This window comes from Ictalurus punctatus, chromosome 2 (assembly GCF_001660625.3).
Source record: "Ictalurus punctatus breed USDA103 chromosome 2, Coco_2.0, whole genome shotgun sequence".
In the NCBI taxonomy this organism is placed as follows: domain Eukaryota; kingdom Metazoa; phylum Chordata; class Actinopteri; order Siluriformes; family Ictaluridae; genus Ictalurus; species Ictalurus punctatus.
This window is the reverse complement of record NC_030417.2, coordinates 37,398,288-37,420,237: the sequence shown is the minus strand read 5'-3', so window position 1 is coordinate 37,420,237 and position 21,950 is coordinate 37,398,288. Positions and strand designations below refer to the sequence as shown.

The 21,950-nt window shown below is 45.0% G+C and overlaps 1 protein-coding gene across 1 annotated transcript; it reads right to left on the bottom strand.

The window, feature by feature from the left end:
- Positions 1-260: 260 nt before the first annotated feature.
- LOC108275965 (TBC1 domain family member 10A) lies at positions 261-19,261 on the bottom strand. The gene is made up of 10 exons (XM_017487159.3): positions 18,756-19,261; positions 12,450-13,222; positions 8,072-8,171; positions 7,310-7,417; positions 6,789-6,895; positions 4,803-4,917; positions 4,222-4,287; positions 3,835-4,024; positions 2,765-2,919; positions 261-2,422 (listed from the first exon to the last, which is right to left on the bottom strand). The coding sequence occupies exons 2-10, from the start codon at positions 13,211-13,213 to the stop codon at positions 1,328-1,330; spliced, it is 2,700 nt and encodes an 899-aa protein (XP_017342648.1). The 5' UTR covers positions 13,214-13,222; positions 18,756-19,261; the 3' UTR covers positions 261-1,327.
- Between the last annotated feature and the right edge of the window lie 2,689 nt (positions 19,262-21,950).

Sequence of the window (21,950 nt, the reverse complement as noted above, 5' to 3'; positions counted from 1 at the left end):
GAGGGAAACGGGATCAGGGTTAACGAGAGCCGAGGAGAGACGAAGCGAGAGATCGAGAGAGGAAACACAGGAATGAGAGAAATTATATATATATATAGAGGAAGAAAAAAAAAAAAGTATGACCGAGAAACAAATATATAAAACATATATAACAGGATCTAGGGCTGAGCGATGTGACGTGATGCATCGATATACTGAGAAGTTATTTCACGACGTACCTTCGTTCATGCGATATCGTTCCCCCCCCCCCCCCCCCCCCCCCCCCCCTTTGAAAAAAATAACAATTCAATCGAACTGGAAGCTAATTGTTTCCTGGTAACAGTTTGCAGTTGGTCTTTAAAACCTCACACCTAAGGTCAAGTTTGTGTATCAGTATGGGGTTCTTTAGGAGGTCGGAGAAAAACCTGGAAGGAACGTACATGGAAAGAACGTTGTAAAACGTGTATTTAAAAAAAAAAACAAAAAAAAAACCTCTTCACCCGAGCTCGGGTTCGAACCGGGGAGTCTATAACCGGAGCTGTGAAGAGATCCTGCTTCTTGTAGACATTCAAGAGAGATTTTCTGCAGATTTTTGAGGGCAGTTCACGTATCATGATTATGAAACCTTTTGGTTGTATCGCCCAGCCTTAGTCCCGTCTTCAAAAGCAGAGGGACACACACACACACACACACACACACACACACACACACACAGACAATCAGAGAGCTGAAATAGAAACAGAGCGAGCAGGCATAATGACTTAAGATATGAAGATTAAGAAGACGGCCGAAGAGTTTCAGTTGGCTAGGATGACGCTATTCTGACCGCAGTACCATTTCTAACAAACCTCAGTCCAGTTTCAGTTCAGTCTGCTCTTCGAGTCCCTCTAGTGGCCAAACCAGACACTGGGTTCTTTTTTTTTTTTTTTCCCCTCTCTTTCCATTTCTTCCTGAAGGATGAAAAAGAGCGCCTCCTACGGGTCAAGTCAGGAACACCGGACAGCGACACTACACTACACGGACATGTAAACACACACAAGCACACGCTAACAGACATGTTCATAAATACGGGCTCGTTGTTAAGTCTACGGCGAGGACAACGTCTATTAGGGGTCGCTGTCCGATTTAGAGGGATCGGATGAATGTTTTATGGTTGGACGTCTTACTAAATAACGACCTATTGATCTATGTACAGACTGACTGTGTGCAGGTGCGCGCGTTTTAATATCTCTTCTAATGGATGTGAATGTAAATGAGAGGATTCAGAGCCATAAAACGTGATCCAATTCTCTTTAAGATGTAAATCCTCCCTTCCTTTGTGCTCTATTCGCCTTTTTAGTTCAGAAAGCTAGGCCGCGTGTTTGGCTGCCGCGGCTCCGTTCTTCTCCTCCGCCTCGGCGCTTGCGGCCTTGTCCTTCTTTTTGCCGCCTTTCTCCTTCTTCTTCTCGGCCTTCTCCTTCTCGGCCTTCTCCTTCTCCTTCTCGGCCCTCTCCTTCTCCTTCCTCGCCTTCTCCTTCTCCGCCTTATCGCGTTCCTTCTTCTCTCGCGCCTTCAGCTTCTCCTCCTCCTTCTCCTTCTTCTTCTCCTCCTTGCTCTTCTTCTTCTTCTTCTTGCCCTCGTCCTCGCAGAGAGGCAGAGGCACGTTGTTGGCCGTGGGAGACGGGATCGTGGGCGTGACTTGTTCCGAGACTACTCTGGGGGGCTGGAGTTGGTTCGGGATCGACGGACGAGCGGGTTCCTCACTGGATTTCGACACTGATGCTGGTTCTGATGTGGGTTTTGTTGCAGATTCCGGTGCAGGTTCCGGTTCAGATTTTGGCGCCGGGGTCGGTTCAGACTTCGGCGATGGCGTCGGTTCCGGTTCAGATTTCGGCGCCGATGGGGGTTCTGGTCCAGATTTCGGCGCCGACGTCGGTTCCGGTTCAGATTTCGGCGCCGATGTGGCGTCCGGTGTTAATTCTGGCCCAGAATTTGACACTGGAGATTTTGGTGCCGTTGGGGGTTTCGCCACTAAAGGACTAGGCCTCTGCGCTCCTGCACCTCCTGCGGGCGGGGCCGCGGCAGAAACAGGTGGGCGTGGTGGCCCAGACGAGGTTATCATTATAGGAGTCCCGCCTCCAAACACCTGCGTTTCCGCAGAAAAGGAGCTTTTTTTACCGTAAGAGAACGGATTTTTGGATTTCCGGAAACCGGGAAGAGAGAGGAGGCTGGAAGAGGAGCGCAGGGGGCCGGGCGGAGGAGAGGACATGGAGCTGCCCAGGAAGGACAGGCTTCCCCCGGAACTGATGGCGGCGGCGCGGCGCTTTTGCTCGTGGATGTCCCGCGTGCCGTGAAGCCTGCGGCCCGGCTGGTGTGTCAGGGCACCGCGAGACTCGCGCCACTTCTTCACCTGGACGGCGCACTCCCTCTCGATCAAAGCCTCGGTTACAGGGACGACCGTGACCTGTCGGAGGAAAAGGAAGACAGAACACTTTAGTTACGTTATCTGTGTACAGATGATGAACTCCAACACACACGAAAACACCCCCGTCCAGAAGTCTATATCCTGGAGCAGGGCATTTCCTAGAAACAAGACGACATGTCTGCTGAGAACAAGTTTCAGACACTAACTGGTGCGGAGCAGATACATATTCTTTTTTTAAGAAAAAGAGGCGGAGCTTAGGACCAATTCTATGTAAAAACCTGCTCAGCATACGCACAAGGTTGAAATAGATGGCTTACTAATTGTGAATTTAAGCTTACGCCTGGCTGAAGTGTAAAAATTTGTGCGTGTGTGTGTAGCGACCTCTTGAACCAGCATTTCCTCTCTGATGCTGTCCGGTGAGATGTTCCTCAGGCGCTCCATGGTCTCGTACATTCCCTGTACCTCCCGCAGTTTATCCACAGAACCCAGCATCTGCTTCAGTAAGACCAGACCCACACGGAACACGATCTTCACCCCTGCACACACACACACACACACACACACACTACAAGTTAGTAAGCAGACCGATTAATATAAACGTCTTAACTACGGATACATGTGGGAAAATGGCCGCCTTGTGTATCCTGCGATCTTCTGAAGCACCGGTTGTGTGTGCGCATCTTCAGAACACCACTTCACTGTTGATTATTTTCCTACAGCACCGCAACCCGGACATGACTTTCTGCTGTTCGATATACATCGCTACCTCGAGACAGCACGCCGCATTCGGATATACACACATCCTTTATTCTTATCTTTTACATGAGGAGGAAACGCACTCCTCTTACGCGGACGCAGCTTTAGTACATCGGTCCGAATCCTCGAGTCCACGCTCGCGACAGACCGATTCTAGGCTCGTTCAGGGGCGTGATTCATAATTCACACAGGTGAATACTTTCTGAACCACGGATTGTTTACGCAAGTGTGACTTTCGTGCATGCAGGTTTGCAAAATGGGTTCATCCATCGCCGTTGTGTGTGAAGGTGAAGGTGAAGAAGAAGGAGGAGGAGAAAGCCTTTATTGGTTACATACACAATACAGTTAAATTCTTCTCTTTGCATATCCTGGGAAGTTGGGGGTCTGAGCACAGGGTCAGCCATGAGACAGAGCCCTTTGATTAAAGCCCCGACAGTGGCAGCTTGGTGGTGTTGGGGCTTGAACTCCTGACCTTCTGATCGGTAACCCAGTGCCTTAACCACTAAGCCACCAAAATGACCTTAGTGTAAATCTAAATGGTAAAAAAAAAATAAACATTTTTGCCATTTTAAAGCCAGAGATGCACTGAATTTGTATTTTTTCCCCCCTCCCGACGACATGCATTATCACATCGCATCTCTCTCTCTCCTTCTCTCTCTCTCTTTTTTTTTCCTCCCCTCCTCCTTCCGTCTCACCTTCGCAGAAGAACATGTCCCAGACGCGGAGGACGCAGGACCACGGTAGCGTGCGGGAAAAGATGCACATGAACCACTCGGTCATGTACAGGATGGGGTCGATCTTAAACTTCTTCAGATGGCGGTAGGCCATGGGGCACACGCGCCTCAGCAGAGAGAAGAAAATCTCTCCGTCAAGCTGGATTGCTTCCTGGAGGAGAAGAAAAAATAAACAAACGGCAGCATTTTCTTTATTTTTATGGTAAATGTATTGATCCCTAGTCTCACGGCTTCTGAACGACAGATTCTTGGATAATAAAAAAAAACAACAAATAAAACAATACGAATAAAACGGGGTTCGTTTTCATTAGAGGATTTATGACGGCTGAAAATATGATTCATCCTCACCAGTCCAGCGCTGTAGTAGCCGGGCAGGTATTTCTCACAGATCTGAACCAGACACCAAAACGCTTGCTGAGAAATGTAAAAAAAAATAATTAAATAAATAAATTATCAAATCTGTTAAACCACACGCTGGACATTTCAGTCAAGAGTATCATCAGATAACATGATCTCCATCGGTGTGAGAGCTATTTACAGCAACCGGCTTCCTGTCTCCTTTATTACATGCAGAAGTGATGCGTATACGCAATATTACCGCTGTAGCAGACTGCTCAGATGCAGCGCTCGAGGATACTTAATAAAGTAAGGGTTCATTACAGCATATATACGTATAAGAGAGAGAGAGAGAGAGAGAGAGAGAGAGAGAGAGAGAGAGAGAGAGAGAGAGAGAGAGATCAGCACTGAATTAGGCAACGCTAACGGGACAAAAACAAAATTTAAAAAATGGCTGCTATGTTAAAGGGACTTACACAAAAGTCTTTTTCACATGAGCAGATACATTCTACATACTTGTATGGTCCAGGAAAGAAAGGTCTTAAGAAAGAGTAACCAAACACACACACACACACACACACACACACACACACCTCTGCAGGCATGTGCATCAGCAGGACCGCAGCCACAGGAGCCTGGGCTTGACAGTAGCCTTCATCCGGCCGATACACGGTGTAAGCCTTCAGTATACGGTACAGATCCTGCTGGCTGAACACACACACAATTTTGCACAATGTTGAACTTTAATTACATTCGTTTGAAGCATCGAGAACACTTGAGGTAAACGGGAAACACTGCATACTTCTCATTTTTGCTTTAACCAAATGAAATCAGGCTGCAGGGACTCGGAATAAAAAATACATTTAATCATGTACTAAAACCGGCGAATACAGGTACGAATATAAAAAAAAAAATCCACGGCGAATACGGGCGATTATCAGACATCAAAGAAGCAAAATTCGTTCGCAATAGAAGTGTGACGGGTAATTCAAAAATTAAGCAAATAAAATCTCATAAAAGCTCAGGATATAATTCAGCTTAAAAAGCCGGACGTTTCCGTACAACACGAGATTCTTTACATTTACACTCGCGATTTAAATAAAATCGTAAAAGTTTCTCCGGGTCCGTCTGACGGAACGAGTCTTTCGAGGTTTGACCTGATAAAAGGCGTCGTCTCATGACGTTATAAATAGGGCAAGATTTCAAATATATATGTTTTATTTGTCTGTGTGTCTCTGTATAAATCCGTCTTTGTGTCTCTCTCAATCAGTCCGCTTCTCTGTATCCTTCGGTGTATCTGTCTGTCTCACTCTGTATCAGTCTATCTGTGTCTCTGTCTCCTTCGGTGTATCTGTCTGTCTCTCTCTGTATCCGTCTGTCTGTGTCTCTGTATCCTTCAGTGTATCTGTCTGTCTCTCTCTGTACCAGTCTATCTGTGTCCCTGTATCCTTCAGTGTATCTGTCTGTCTCTCTCTGTATCAGTCTGTGTCTCTGTATCCTTCAGTGTATCTGTCTGTCTCTCTCTGTATCCGTCTATCTGTGTCCCTGTATCCTTCAGTGTATCTGTCTCTCTCTGTATCAGTCTATCTGTGTCTCTGTCTCCTTCGGTGTATCTGTCTCTCTCTCTCTGTATCCGTCTGTCTGTGTCTCTGTATCCTTCGGTGTATCTGTCTCTCTCTCTCTGTATCCGTCTGTCTGTGTCTCTGTATCCTTCGGTGTATCTGTCTGTCTCTCTCTGTATCAGTCTATCTGTGTCCCTGTATCCTTCGGTGTATCTGTCTGTCTCTCTCTGTATCCGTCTGTCTGTGTCTCTGTATCCTTCGGTGTATCTGTCTGTCTCTCTCTGTATCAGTCTGTGTCTCTGTATCCTTCAGTGTATCTGTCTGTCTCTCTCTGCATCAGTCTGTCTGTGTCTCTGTATCCTTCAGTGTATCTGTCTGTCTCTCTCTGTATCCGTCTGTCTGTGTCCCTGTATCCTTCGGTGTATCTGTCTGACTCTCTCTGTATCAGTCTATCTGTGTCTCTGTCTCCTTCGGTGTATCTGTCTGTCTCTCTCAGTATCAGTCTATCTGTGTCTCTGTCTCCTTCAGTGTATCTGTCTGTCTCTCTCAGTATCAGTCTATCTGTGTCTCTGTATCCTTCAGTGTATCTGTCTGTCTCTCTCTGTATCAGTCTGTGTCTCTGTCTCCTTCGGTGTATCTGTCTGTCTCTGTATCAGTCTGTGTCTCTGTCTCCTTCGGTGTATCTGTCTCTCTCTCTGTATCAGTCTAACTGTGTCTCTGTCTCCTTCGGTGTATCTGTCTCTCTCTCTATCAGTCTAACTGTGTCTCTGTCTCCTTCGGTGTATCTGTCCTCGTCTCTCTATCGACCCACCAGTCTACGTATCCATCTGTCTGTCCACATCAAGTCTTTTCCATGATAAATCCCCAGCCCTGATTAATCTCTCTCAAGTGGTTTTGTTGTTGTTGTTTTTTGAAAGACTTCCTACTGAACTGTGCACTCATCTGAACACACACAATTCTCACAGAGACACACACACACACACGCGCAGTGTTGATTATGAGCAGACGGTTATTTACCCGTGGCCTCCTCGAGCAGCGAACATCTCGTGGAAGGGAAACTGACGGTGTAAGTCCTTCTCGATGATATCCAGCCACTTCGGATCTCCGGGCTCTCTCTCCAGTTCCTAAAGACAGAGGGGAAACGGAAAAGAAAAAAAAAGCGCAAAAATGTCAGAGACACAGATTTAATGCGAGTTGCTCCAGAGTTAATTCCTTTGTAAGGCGACGCTCGGATTGCTCGATGGCAACATATACGTGCTACTCGAGCATGTGAAGAAGTTCGAGATGAGCCGCTCGATCGGGATGATCCATCACGGAAGATTCCATCGGCGTGCTAGAGTAGCATGTTTCATAGATTTAAATGGGACATCTTATCGGATAATTACGAGTCACTGTCGAGGTCTGACGATTCGTTTAGAGCTTTTTAGAACGGACGTTGTCTCGATGTAGCTTTAAAAGAAATATAGCGATTCGGGATATAGAATTTCACCGTATGAATCCATCCCTTAATGAGCAAACCAGAGTTTTCGTGGCTGTACCTCGAACTTGCCGATGTTCGCCATCAGAAGCTCCTCGCTGTTGGAGAGAAGCTGCCAGGCTCGAGATCTCAGAGACGATGGAATTCCCTTCCTACAGCGCAGCTTCACCTACACACACACACACACTCACTGTATTTCTTTAAGAGACACTAAAGGATATACTGATGATTTGACATTACACTACCGGTCAAAAGTGTACACACACTCATTATTTATTTATTTTCCCCATTTTTAGAATAATAAAAGTCATCAGAACTCTGGAGTAACACAAATGGAACTATGGGAATTATGCTGTGTTAAAATAAATAAATAAATAAAGCTAAATAATTGAGTATTATTATATTGTATACGTAATATTATATACATAATTAATAGTTATATATTGTGTGATACTGTATACGCCGCAATATTAGGAGGAGCTTGCAGATTTGGCTCGAGACGCGTCACGTGACGTCATCACGCCACGCATTCAGTCAGAGCCCTCCTTGAACACGAGTACACCTGAAAGGTCTCGTTTACTAAAGAAGCGTGCAGAACAATTTCGTGCGATTACGAGGATCAAAAAACTCCCGGGGATTCACTACAAATTGTGAAGGGGAGAAAAAGCCGGAGCAAAAAAAAAAAAAATCGAGCAATTTTGGACGTGACGATCGTGAATATAAATAAATAAATAAATTAATTAATTAATCAATCATCATCATCGCGTCTCCTAACCCATGGTTATTTGTGATTTTATTTTTCTGGGAAACAGACAGAACAGACCTTGGGGAAGCGTCGAGAGATCCACTTGTCCCAGTTTTTGAACATGTCCAACCACTTCATCTCTCGGTGCCGTGCCACCTCCACGCTGAGCTCCGCCACACTGCCACAAAGAGGATTCAAAACGGTCAAGATCCGAGATCGATGCTGAATTCGACTGGACGTCGTAGCACATCATCGACAACCTCTGACTCGAGGATACCAAAAGAAAACGCCCCCTCGACTCAGGAACTCTGGGACGGCCTATCCTCAAACACGAGATCAGCAAGTGATGCCAAATCTTACCTTTAAATGAGTGTTTGCGTTAGACCAATCAGCTTACAGATTGAAATCCGTGACACTGACTATACCGCTTCCACCTCAGAGTTAGCTGGCTAGCTTATTTGCTAACAAAAGACAAATATGGAGGCTTCCACGTTTTCTTTCCGTCTAGCAGCTCGAATGCACGAAGGATGAAGATGACGTCGTTTAGGGGGGGGGGGGGGGGGGGGGCATTTATTTATTTGTTTTCTTCTCCATCTATGTATATGCATTAACATCACTGACATTTAATAAAGCACGGAATTGCATACTGAAGTGATCAAGGTGAAGAGGTTTTAAAATGACGAATAATTCTACCGTATAAGCTTTCATAAGGCTAAAAGTATGTGCACACCTGACCTGAACCCCACCACCAAACACCTTTGGGGTGAACTGAACCCCGGGCCTCCTAAAATCCAGTGGAAAGCCTTCGCAGAAGAGTGGAGGTTGTTATAACAGCAAAAAGAGGGGTGAGGGGGGACTATATCTGGTACGTGATAGCCAGGTGTCCAGAAACTTTTGGCCATGCATTGATTATTAACTGACGCATGCTGAAGCCTCTGGAGTAAAGCGTACTGTACATCGTGCACACGTTCGAACAGTTCTGCTCGAGTACCCGATGGAGGAAGTAATAAGTAAACATTAAAGGGAAGGAAGCAGGTTTCAAGATTGAGACACACACACACACACGTTGGTTGTGGACGTGACACAATGTGGACAGTAAAAGGAAGAGAGATATGGTGAGCAATGACTAAACCAGAGAACCACTCAGCACTGTATGAGTCACACCGGGAGAGAACGGTGTGAACGAGAGAGAAGGAGGGGGGTGGGGTGGTGTGATTGAGAGAAAAGCAGACAGACAGACAGACAGGCAGGCAGGCAGACAGAAAGAGAGTAGATTTTGGAAAATATGCTCAACACAAAGAACCATGCGACAAACAGAAATAAACACGAGGAAGTCCGAGACGGATGGCGAGAAAAGAAAGAAAGAAAAAGACGCATGGGTGTGAAAGGCGCTAACAGTGTCCAAAAAACGAGCGACGAATAAACCGAAGTGTTGATGAAAAGACGAGAGAAAGTAAAAGACACGTGCATTTACGGTATACCCGTAATGAGAGATAGAATAAAGAGAGAGAGAGAGAGAGAGAGAGAGAGAGATAAAAAAATGTATTAAAAAAAAGCCTCTGATTTCACTATTTTGTTACGGTCGCCATAGCAACATGAACGCCTCTGCGATTGCCTGATGACACCCTGAGGTCTGGAGAAAGCGTCACTTGTCCAGACTTGCTTCATCTCAACCCAGACAGGCTCGAGATGCAATGTGAGGTGCAATCCGATATGCCGTCGTCCTGGACGAAGAAAGGGGCGTGGCCAAAACATGCCCCCGGCATTATAAAAACGAAACGTTCGTAATATTACGCAGAAATTACAGGATAACTACATTTCAATGCTTTACTCAATCAATCTATCGATCGATCTCGATCTATCCATCATCAGTAGTACATATGCATCCATCTATCCATCCATCAACAGTATCTATCGATCAATCTATCGATTTCGGATACTATCCTCAACGGTCTCAAACCCAGACGGCTTCCTATTCGCTGATTCACTGCACGTGCTCACTACACGGGGTGTGACATAACAGGGCTGAAGATTTAGCTAAAGGAAAGAAAACGAATGGAGGCACGTTCGACATGACCGGCGCTCGGGTCTGGAGCTGCGGCTGATAAGATGGCCGCTGTACAGCGTACAGTGAAGAGGATGTGGTTTGGGAGATATCTTCCTTGTTCTGTAAATTATTAATGGACGATCGGACATTACGATGCACGAGTGATTAATTATTCACCGTTCTGTAATAAACGGCCGATCGGACGTGGAGTGTGCGTTTAGTTTTTTATTTCGGACACAGACTACGGGTTTATGCTATAGTTTATATGTTCTAGTTTCTATAGTAACGGATCATTCACAGAGACGTGTACGGTGGACGCTCCGCTTAATCTAAGACTAATGATAAAAGTATTTTAAAAATGTGTTTAATAGAGAGAGAGATTTTTAATCTATTAGTATTTTATTTAGTTTTGCCTTTTTATTCGATTTCTCCTGGTTTTACACTTCCTCTGTTTCCTTTGTACTTGCTTTGGCTATACCAATGTTCAATTATTTGTCACACCAATAAAGCACATGAAAACTGATGGGGGGGGGGGGGGGGGGGTCAGACAGAGGGAGGGAGAGAGAGAGAGATGGAAAAAGAGAAAGGGAAAGGGGGAGAGAGGGAGGGAAAGGGAGATGGAAAGAGAGAGAGAGGGAGGGAGAGAGAGACAGGGAAAGGAAAAGAAGGACAGAGGGGGGGTGGGGAAATGGAAAAAGGGAGACAGGGAGGAGAGAGATAGAGAGGAGAGAGAAAGAGAGAGGGAGAGAAAGAGAGCGAGACAGCGAGAGACAGGGAAAGGAAAAGAAGGACGGGGGAGAGAGATGGGGAAATGGAAAAAGGGAGACAGGGAGGAGAGAAATAGAGAGTGAGAGAGTCAGTGAGTGAGTGAGAAAGAGAGAGTGAGAAAGAGAGTCAGAGAGAGAGATAGAGAAAGAAAGAGATAGAGAGAGAGAGTCAGTGAGTGAGTGAGAGAGTGAGAAAGAGAGAGTCAGAGAGAGAGATAGAGAGAGATAGAGAGAGAGTCAGCGAGTGAGATAGAGAGAGTCAGAGAGTGAGTGAGTGAGAAAGAGAGAGTCAGAGAGCGAGTGAGAGAGAGCGCGAGTGAGAGAGAGCGCGAGTGAGAGAGAGCGCGAGTGAGAGAGAGCGCGAGTGAGAGAGAGAGCGAGTGAGAGAGAGAGCGAGTGAGAGAGAGAGCGAGTGAGAGAGAGCGCGAGTGAGAGAGAGCGCGAGTGAGAGAGAGCGCGAGTGAGAGAGAGCGCGAGTGAGAGAGAGAGCGAGTGAGAGAGAGAGCGAGTGAGAGAGAGAGCGAGTGAGAGAGAGAGCGAGTGAGAGAGAGAGCGAGTGAGAGAGAGAGCGAGCAAGCGAGTGAGAGAGAGTGACCAAGCGAGTGAGAGAGAGTGACCAAGCGAGTGAGAGAGAGAGTGAGTGTGAGCGAGTGAGAGTGTGAGAGCGTGAGAGAGTGAGAGAGAGAGGTGAGTGTGAGAGAGCAAGAGAGTGAGGTGAGAGAGAAAGAGAGTGAGAGAGAGAGAGAGGTGAGTGAGAAAGAGCGAGAGTGAAAGAGTGTGTGTGAGAGAGTGTGAGAGCGAGTGAGAGAGAGAGAGAGAGTGTGTGTGAGAGAGAGAGAGAGATGAGTGTGAGAGAGAGAGAGAGTGTGAGAGCGAGTGAGAGAGTGAGAGAGAGTGTGTGTGAGAGAGAGAGGTGAGTGTGAGAGAGAGAGAGAGTGTGAGAGCGAGTGAGAGAGTGAGAGAGAGAGAGAGAGAGTGAGAGAGAGAGTGAGAGAGAGAGAGTGAGTGAGAGAGAGAGTGAGTGAGAGAGAGAGTGTGAGAGCGAGTGAGAGAGAGAGAGAGTGAGAGAGTGTGTGTGAGAGAGAGAGAGAGAGAGGTGAGTGTGAGAGAGAGAAAAAGAGAACGACTGTTAATCGCTGCTATAACGAGTGATAAGAGGAAGTAATTTGTCTACCGGAGGTTCCATATTAAATAAGTACAGAGATAAAACGCAGAGGCGTCGCTCATGAATAAATTAAACACTGTAATCATTAGCATATCGCGGTGGTATAAGCGGAATAACACTCCAGACCGTACACACACCGCTCCCTGCTGTATTATTCCTCAGTTTTTTGTAGTTTGTTTGTAAAATAAATCTGTCCTGAGGGGGTCCAAGACTTGAGCAAGTTACTTTTCACTTTGTAAAATATGTTAATTCTTTAATATCTTTTTATCAACTCAAATCTTTACTATTTTTTGGATTATGGTGATTGGAATCGTGAGAGTCGACGTATAAAGTAGCCAATGAATAATAAATAAAAAAACAATTTAAATGCGTTTTCGTGAGTTAGTGTGAAGCAAACTTATAAATATGAGGGTTAGCTGGGGGGTGTTTTATAAAACAGTGTGTGCGTGTAATTGTTAATATTCAGGCTCCACCCACTTGCCCTCGCTGTACTGCGTTCCTCCGAGGAAGCCGTATTTATCCGTGCGTCTCGAAACCGGGCCGTTGAGCTCCGAGTCCGACCCGAGCGAGCTTCCATCCTCGCCGATGCCCGACAGAGAGTCCAGCGTTCCCGACATCATGCTCGCGGATTCCAGATAGCTCAGCGTGTCTAGGGCGGGGCCTGATTGAGCAGGGGGCGGCACTACGAACGGCACCGACGAATCGTGAACCACGAGAGACGGAAGATCGGATTTCGGGTCTGACGACGGATCCGAGTCGAAGGGGGCGAGAGGCGGAGGAGACCGAGGAGGCGTGTGTGAGGAGGACATGTTTGAGGTCAGAGAGAGATGTGTCGTGGGATTTTGTGCTGGAAAAGGCGGCGCTTCAGGAATCGCCGCTCCTCCCGGTGGTTCCTTTGAGAGGTTTTGCTGCGTTAAAGGCGCGGGCGTCGGGAGGAAACCTTCGTTCGCTCGGTCAGGAGGACGAGCGCTTTCCGAGGCAGCTGTAACAGGAGGAGGATTCTCAGGTAGAGATGAAGTCGCCTCCCCAGAGTGCGGTAAAGGGACAGAGGTCTCTTTAATCAGGGGCGTTAACGCTGCGGCGGCCATGACAGCTCGGTCTCCATACAACGCGGATTTTGGGAGAGCGACGGGTTTAGGTGACACTGCAGGGAGGGAGGGAGCGGAGGGAGGAGGAGGAGGAGCTACAGACTGATCCACCATCGCCGGAGGAGAAGGGGTGAGGGCTGAGACCTCGGCCATCGCTCCTCTCTGCAAAGAAAAAGAATAAAAAAAATACACGATAAAATACGCTACATATACAATATATTATAGATCATAAAAATAACTAACTTTATTTTATATAACCATACAAGTCATATCGCATACGTTAATTAATCTAAAAGAAAATATGGAAACAGGAGACAGACAGACAACGAACCCTGCTCTTAATGTAGTCATTACTATTTTGGTCATTTTATACAAGGGTTAACCACATGGTCACATGATCTCGACAGTGCGAGAGAGAGAGAGAGAGCGTGCGAGTGGTTTTCCCACACACTCGCAGCGAATGTATGCATGTGCCTTTTACAGTTCTGGTCAAACGTACATGAACGTTCGGTGATGCGGCGAAATCAAAAGAATTACGTACGAACGTTTTATTTGGTCTATCGTCCGATTTATAATCCTCACTCGGAATTATATATACAACTTTTTTCATACTCTACCTTTACTCCTTTTTTTTTTAAATTTAGCAACAGAATATCAAGTCGCTGAGAAACCCTTTGGGAAAACTGACTTTCTGGTCCATTAGGTACTCTACGGCGCACTGTCGATCCTGGGGGCGGAGCTTAGAGGGCATGGGCGGGGATCATTCAAATGTTGAACCCGGCTACCCAATAGGGTTCAGGTACATAAAGACTAATCTTACCTAATGCACCTTTACTGATTAGACATATTCGACCGTATATTTCCATTTGTATACGTTATTCCTCACCAGGCTGCTCTTCTCGAACGAATTACAGGACAGATTTCTCCGAGAACGAGCCGTGAGCCTGCTCCGAATGCGTCCGAACGTACCGAAGTGCGGGAGGCGTTTTTTTACGAGACGGAAGTTTTTGTACTGTATGACTTCAGTGCGCTGCTGCTGCTCCCGACACACTTCCTGTTCTGTCTCGTAAATCAGACCAAACGGCGTTAGAATGAAAAACGCGGTGCTGTATTTGGAAACGATGGAGGAACGTGCCCGCCGATATCGGACGTGCTGATTAACACGCATCATCCGTTGAGAGAAAAAAAAAATCTATTCTAGTAGTGAAAAAAATTTTCAGTGACGACTCGTACGAGCGTACGCCGGCGTTTTTGAGGCGCTCGGATTCGTAACGGATGGCGGGTCCAGTGACGATAACATAAAACTGCCGAAAAACGTCGCTGCGACGGTAATTTCGTGTCGAGACGAGAACAGTGTTAAATCGTAAGGACTACTTGACACATCGTGTTACTGGTAGAAAGCGACTTTAAAGTCCCTGCGATGTGCCGTGAAACTCGTATAAAATGCATAAAATGTCTCTGTAGGCTGGAGTGTTTCAGATTCTCTTCACTGGAACGAAGAAGCCCAGACCTGCTCCGGCATGACCAACACGAGCTCCGCGAAGAGAAGGTTGGAAGGACTCCTGCACCTCAACTCCACTGACTGAACACCTTCGGGATGACCTGGAACTGGAGCCTCCTCACACGACATCAGCGCCTGACCTCGACCTCACTGACGCTCTTGTAGATGAATGAACACAAATCCTCACGGCCACGCCCGTTTAAAATCTAGTGGAAAGCCTTTCCCAGAAGACTGGAGCTTATTATAAGAACAACGCAGGGAATAAATCTGGAACAATCAATAAGGACATTAACGTGATGGTCAGGTGTCCACAAACTTCGGTAATGATGCCGAGTGGTGGTGGTGTTCTTCTCTAGCTAGCGGTGACTCGTTAAAACGATGACAGCACAGCTCCAGAGAAACTCCTCCTACGTACGGAAACATCCCTGAGTGTAGACCGATTAAACCCCATTACAGCTGTGTTTCTGCTGTAAACATATCCTCATACGTTTTGGCTCAGTGGAAACATTAAAACCATGGCAACGGAAATACCACACTATCTACAAAAAATTAAAGACCGCAATTTATTTATAAGTAAGTAAATAAATAAATAAATAAACACACACTGATAAAGACTTTTAATTTTTAAACCTGTAAAAAAAAAAAAATCGGAACATTTCGCAACAATTTACCGCCATATTGATTTTTAGAAATCCGTACGACTTCTATCTTCTGGTCGGAATTATTCTGCGTACAATAATAAATCCGGCTCCGGCTCGATGGATATATTTCGCAAACACGACGGGAAAACGGTTTTATTTGACTTCCTAACCTCGCCTCGCCGTCCGTCCGCTGGCCCGGGAGCCGGTTTAATGAACGGCGGTCCTCACGAAGACGGCGGTGTCGTGCAGCTACGCGTGGGAGTGAAGCGAATACGGACTGGATCAGGTCTGTCTGTCATCAGATATCCGGATGTTAAAATGTCCGCCACACTCCGCGGTGTGATTTTTCGCTCTCACTTCACTTTTTGAGGGAAGCCTGAATTTTTAAAATGTTAAGAACTAGAACTAGTGGGTGGTTTGGAGAGAGGCAAAAAAAAAACAACAAAAGGTTCAGAGAAGCCTACGGCTTTCAGAAGTGTGTGTGGCCGACTAATGAATTATGAAAATAATCTTTAGTTGCAGCCCTAACGTATATATACACACACACACACACACACACACTATCTATATATATATATATATATATATATATATATATATATATATATATATATATATATATATATATATTCACATATATACACACACATATTTTATAGCGCTAGCATGCAAAAAGGTGTGAAACATCCATGAGTCATCAACAATCACACCTTGGGTTAAAGTGTCAGTAACGCTAGAGTGTTATTGCGCTGCTCTGTGCAAGATAAATCTAGATCATGGTTGGTCCACTGAGGATTTCAGAAGGTCACGTTACTTCTGATAAGACCACAGCGAGGATGGATTCTTCTACGCTTACGGTGCTGCACCATAAACGACACGTTCTCAGGCGCTTGGATTCGACAGCGGATGCTCCTCGTACTCTAAAGCTGACGTTTATCTAACGTCTGTGGAAGGAGTCTCCAGTGTAACGCCAAGTCTTCAGTGTAATGACATGAGTTCTTTAGAGAACCTCGGTTCTTCACAGTAGTGCAACAAGGGAACCATGCTATCATAAGTTAGTGCTTTAAGGAACCAAAGTAGGGTGATGATAAGAGAACGTTTCCCAGTCCCACGAAGTGAACCTCGTAGGTTTCCACTTTAACCTGTTAAAGAGATGACACCTGGTAGAACCAACACACAGCTCTGAAGAACCGCCAAAGGACCATACAGCTCAACTCCTGGTTCTTGACGAGAAGAAGGTTCTTTACAGAACCCACGGTGCTGTAAAGAACCATAAAAGGACCTATATTTTGAAGCGTGTAGCGAAGAGCGAAGGGGAAAAAAGAGGGCCTGTTTAGGGGACGACCGTTGGTAGCTGCTATAACGGAAACGAAAGCAGGAACCAAATCCGATACATTAAATGTAACTATAAATGGATTCAAAAAACAAAACAAAAACACAACGAGTAAGTGAAACTCTGGAATCGCTGGCAAAATGCCCCGGTATACGACGCCTCGTGGTAATTATATTTAAATGGGTCAAACGTGTGACGCAGCCTTCAGATTCATGGCGCGGTGATGATCAGACAGCCTAGACGGCGCCGTCCTTGATGGAAAGCGGGGGCGTGTGCCGATTGACCCTAAAAAAAAAAAACGTCATGCGAGCGCCATAAAAAAATCCATGCGCTTTTTAAAACTCATATTTCCCCATGAACAGCTGTCTCATCAACTTCCTCATGGCAAATATAACTGTCTGAGAGACGTGAAGAGGAAGTGCTTCGTGACGTGAGAGGTTTGAGGGAGATGCTTTTATTTTTTTCATAACGTTGTGGTGCAATCTGGAGAGAATAAAAAAATAACAAAATAAAGACAACATTAAACATAACTCGGTCCGTACAGGATTTTGCAGAGGTTTTTTTTTTTTTTCCGTGGAAATCGACTCGAATCGCCAGGATCGTTTCGTGGTAAACGAGTCCTTTACGCGGTTACTCGTGTCCGACGCACGTGAACGGAAGACGGCGTTGACCGAATGCCCGAACCTGCGGAAACACGTCTGTGTTTTCGAAAAATTGCAAGCTTGCTCGATTTTGCGTCCGTTTCGGCGATCGCAAAATCCTGGACGGACCGCTGAAGGAAACGTTCCGAGCGCAAATAAAGTGCTTAAACGTATCCCGGACTCGATAGACGGACTTCGTTTACGTGCACGTTACATAAACGTCGCGCACGTCCGTGCGGGAAAGCGAGGTTTGGCGTCCACGTCGCCATAACGACGAGACGTGTCCGGGTCCGGTCATAGCACCTCTTGAGTTTTAAATCATTTTTCCATCTCTGTGAAACATCATCATCATCAGCGATCGGGGATGGCGTGATGAAGAACTCACAATTGTAGAAAATTTGCCCAAATTACTGTTCGTCTTCTTAAACTTCTACACTCTTAAAAATAAAGGTTCCAGAAGCCACAGAGAACCTTTTACACTCAAGTTCTATAGAGAACCATCTATTTACTGGTACTTCAAAGAATTCAAATGGTTCTTCACAGCAGTGCAACAAGGAACCACGCTATCATAAGTTCTCTAAAAACAAACAAACAAAAAACAACAACAACCCTTAGTTAGCCCTTTCGTAAGGTGAACCAAAGTAAGGCGATGCCAAGAGAACCTTTTCCAGTCCCACAAAGTGAACCTTTCAGGAGACCATACCTTGAAGAACCAATACACGGCTCTGAAGAACCTATAATATTAACATCAAATGACGTTTTCCTTCCCGTTTCGACACAAGAACTGTTCTGCTGAACTTTTACAGCCTCTAAATGTCAGTCCGACGCCTACTCATCCTCACAAACGATTTAAAACAGACTAGAAGTGTAATTCGGTGTTCACGTGAGCGTGTTTTGTTTCAGTGCGATGTTATAAAGCGATAAAGGAATAACAGGTCCTTGTACTTGTACGTTTTGTAGTGATGTCCTGTAGCTTCTCGGTGACTCTCAGGGGGAAGAAATCTGTAATCAGACACCTTGTTATTGGGAAGTATGAACGCTCATGTGAAGCACAAGTCATGCCAGCTGACCTCAAAGCTAGATTTCAATTTGTGCAAAAAAATGACACCAAGAAATGAAAGAACCTGTGGAGGAAGCGATGCAGGACAGGGTTGGAGGACAAACTTTGGAGGATTATCAGCTTTCCAAGAGCTTGTCGTGTCCCATCTTGTCTAAATTCATTACACTGAAAGACTTCTGAACGTCTTGCACAGTTACAACAGAATTTATTTTTTTGCTTCTTAAACTGTCATGCTAACCAGCTTAGCTCAAATCCATAACGGTGTCCTATTAGTCATGCCCAGGACAGGATGCCAACAACATCCCACTGATCGTTTATTAAATATTTAAACATATTAAATATACACGTCTCAAACGTGTCATAATGCCAAAACATATAGCTTAACAGTTAGAAATATTAAAAGCCTACTAATGAGCTTCAGTTTTCTGTGAGGTGAGGTCCACTCCCTATACGTACAGTGCGTCAGGCCTGTGCGCTAATCCTCGGCGTTGCGTGAGGCTCATGACCGGATAAACTCACCCGCAGGCCGGCAGGATGCGCGACGTCCGCCCGGTGAGGATGTTATCCGCTTTTCCCCCTCCACAGCTTCGTTTGCAGAGGCGCCCTTTCCTTGTTCTCGCCTTTCAGTTAGAATTAGTGACAGCACGACACGGCAAAAAAATAAAAAATAAAAATGAACCTAACGTTACACAGAGATAAAATACAAAAAGCAAAACTTCACTCCGGTGACCGGGTCAGGATGTAAATTTCGTGTTAGCCTGTTAGCTTAGCTTTCGCAGGCGGTTAATGTTGTATGGGTTCCGGCTAGCATCGGTGCAAATTCTCTAGATATACTTGCTTTCGGCAGTAAAATAAATACACAAATAAATGTCTCATCGAGGTCTCCGTTTATAAGGAAAGTAGATTCCGCTTTTATTTGTTTTTTTTATATTTATATATATTAATATTAATATTTAATTATTCCCACTCCGATAATGAATAAATCCGTTTGGTGTGTTGCTAGCCGCGTACAGATTGAGCTAGCTCGACTCCGCCTGCGCGAGCGCGCATTTCCTACTAAAAAAAAGAAGTGCACGTGTAGAGCACTTCCGGCATGAGACAATCCACTGACATCCGGGACTAATTTACCTTTTTAAAAAAAAAAAAAAAAAAAAAACGTACAAACTCCGATTTTAATACAAGAACAAACATATAGTATGTTCACCTACATATACAGTTCTAATCACAAAATCAAAAACATTTTTACAAATAAAATATCTCATAAACGCCGGTTTTAATATCTGAACAAACATATAGTATGTTCACCTACATATACAGTTCTAATTCCATACTGTAGCCTACGTTTCAAAAAACAGGAACGTCAGCGAGCAAGGGAAGCGCTTGCGATGCCAAGAAACCAGAGCTGCAACGTTTTACGACTGAAAACCCTCGGATCTGGAGCGAGGCAGGAATTCAGTCACACCGTCTTGGCGCACGTCCGCACACTCTTTCACATCTAGGGGCCCTTTAGAGCTTGAGAACGTTTTGGGGAGGTAGGAGGACACCGGAGAACCCGGATGAAACCCAAGCGGAGGCTGGGAGAATGTGTGAGACTACGCACAGACGGTAACCCAAGCTCGGGGTCGAACTGTAGATATTCTATACAGTGAAATAATAATCGGATATAGGAGTGCAAATACGATGTCGACGGAGAAGATTTTCTGGCTCACTGGCTGCCGTTGTCACTTATGTCTGTGTCCTGAACGATGTTCTGAGCCTTGTGCTCCTTCTCCACACCCATCCACACACACACACACACACACACACACACATATATATATACACACATATATGGTACATATCTGAATTATGTAGTTAATTTTATTTCACGCTCCATTTAATCCACTTACCAAACAACTCTAAAAATGCTGCTGTAGAACTCATTGAAGAGGGGAATGTAAAGAGAAGGAAGACCAATTGAATATCTAGCTTTTCTTTCTGTCGTGTACTGCTTCCAGCATGTGAAGCCAACATGTGAAGAGTTGGAGAGAGTTCTGAATTCAAACCTGATATTGTAACTTGATTAATTATTGCAAAGGAGTGCCATGTTCTTCACACTGGGAGGTTTATATTGCTTCGAAACCCATACGATGTCGGTTTTCCATTCGATTTAGAACTTTAAAAAAAAAAAAAAAAAAGGTCTATACTAAGCTTACCTGTGTTACATACATGAAACTGTTCCTGTTTTATTTTAGAAAACAAACAAACAAACAAACAAACACGAAATTCGCTAAGAAGACAGTGATTGGGTTAGGGTTAGTGTAAATAAGTCAACTTGAAAAATGAATTAGTTTCAAAAGGTAAATTAGCCCCTCTCTTTTGGATATCCAGTCACGATTCAACATGAGTGCCACCTCAAAGTCTGACCAGACTTTCGGAAGCTGTTGTACAATATGTAACTTTCTAGTTTGGGACATTGCAAATAGTCCTGCATGTTGTGTCATGTGACGTGAGACACAGCTATAGCGTCATTACTAAGGATTGAGTAAGAACAGTGTTGACAGGCTCTTGTGCGACCATGTAAAGATGAACGCGTAAAGATTAAACGCTCTGGATTTTATTGTATGTGGCAACTGCTCGTACCAGTTAAATCTAGAAACAGCCCTGATCAATGGATGGATAAATGGAAATAAATCTTGAAGCACAGACAGAGCAGACACGATCTCGTTAACGCAGGGATTCTAACTGTGTGCATGTTCAATGCATGTTTGCTGATTTAATAAACAGCCTGGAAAAATAAACAGACTTCATATAAAATTGCAATGCAAAGCATTTTGTTAATTAGAAAGTAGAGATGGTGATTTCATGAAACGGCTTCGGTCATAAGCCGTGTTTCTACCGAAATTACCCGGAACAATTAGTCCCAGGAACTTTTTTTCAAGGGACTATTTGGTTCCTCCAGACCTTTGTTGTTTGTGTTTCCGTCAATTAGGCAAATTTGTCCGGTTGGAAAACCACTTGCTGGTCCGCTGGTCGGAACCGCTCCTGTTATTATTGTGATCCTTATTGTGTTATTATTGTGATTTCTTGAGCTTCTCTCTGCTATGCTTAATAAGGCCTGAACCTCGTCGTCGGTCCATCGGTCGTATTTTTTAAGAAACTCCGATTGTGTTGATCTGAATCGCAATAAACAACCGTTACTATACGCACCACGACAGATTTTTAAAAACGGTAGTTGATATAAAATGCTGCATGCGCTCAACCAATCAGCATGTTCAGCGCACAAGTCCCACCCCCCCGAAAAGTTCCCGAACTTTGAAAAGGTACCACCTCCCGAGTAGGGACTTTCAGAGGGGGGAATATTTTACTCTGAACTTAATTTAGACCCTGCGGTGAAAACACATCGAGTACCTCCAAAAGTTCCTAGTTCCTGGGGAAAGTTCCTGCAGTGGAAACGCAGCTATAATTAGGCAACGAAGAACAATCACCGGTCAAGATATCACAGACTTTGTCGGTTTAGAAAAAAAATGGCCAGTCGTTTGAGAGCTGAAAGTGTTGACTCTAGCCAACACCTTCACACCAATCAGATTCGAGAACTCAAAATTAAAATAAATGAAACCAGTTGAATCAAACAAATACAAGACAAAATGCCACAAGACCACCCGGTCCATGTCTGCACAAGCAGAACTATTCTGTGTGTAGAGTTTTGCCTCACTGGCTATTCTTTTTTGAACT

Bases quoted from the DNA above. Each gene is read 5' to 3' on its own strand.
- LOC108275965 (XM_017487159.3), bottom strand. From the start codon at position 13,213: ATGGCCGAGGTCTCAGCCCTCACCCCTTCTCCTCCGGCGATGGTGGAT. The intron at 4,918-6,788 runs GTAAATAACCGT...GTGTGTGTTCAG, and splicing joins GCTGCTCGAGGAGGCCACGG to CCAGCAGGATCTGTACCGTA. The intron at 2,423-2,764 runs GTCGCTACACAC...TTCCTCCGACAG, and splicing joins AGGAAATGCTGGTTCAAGAG to GTCACGGTCGTCCCTGTAAC.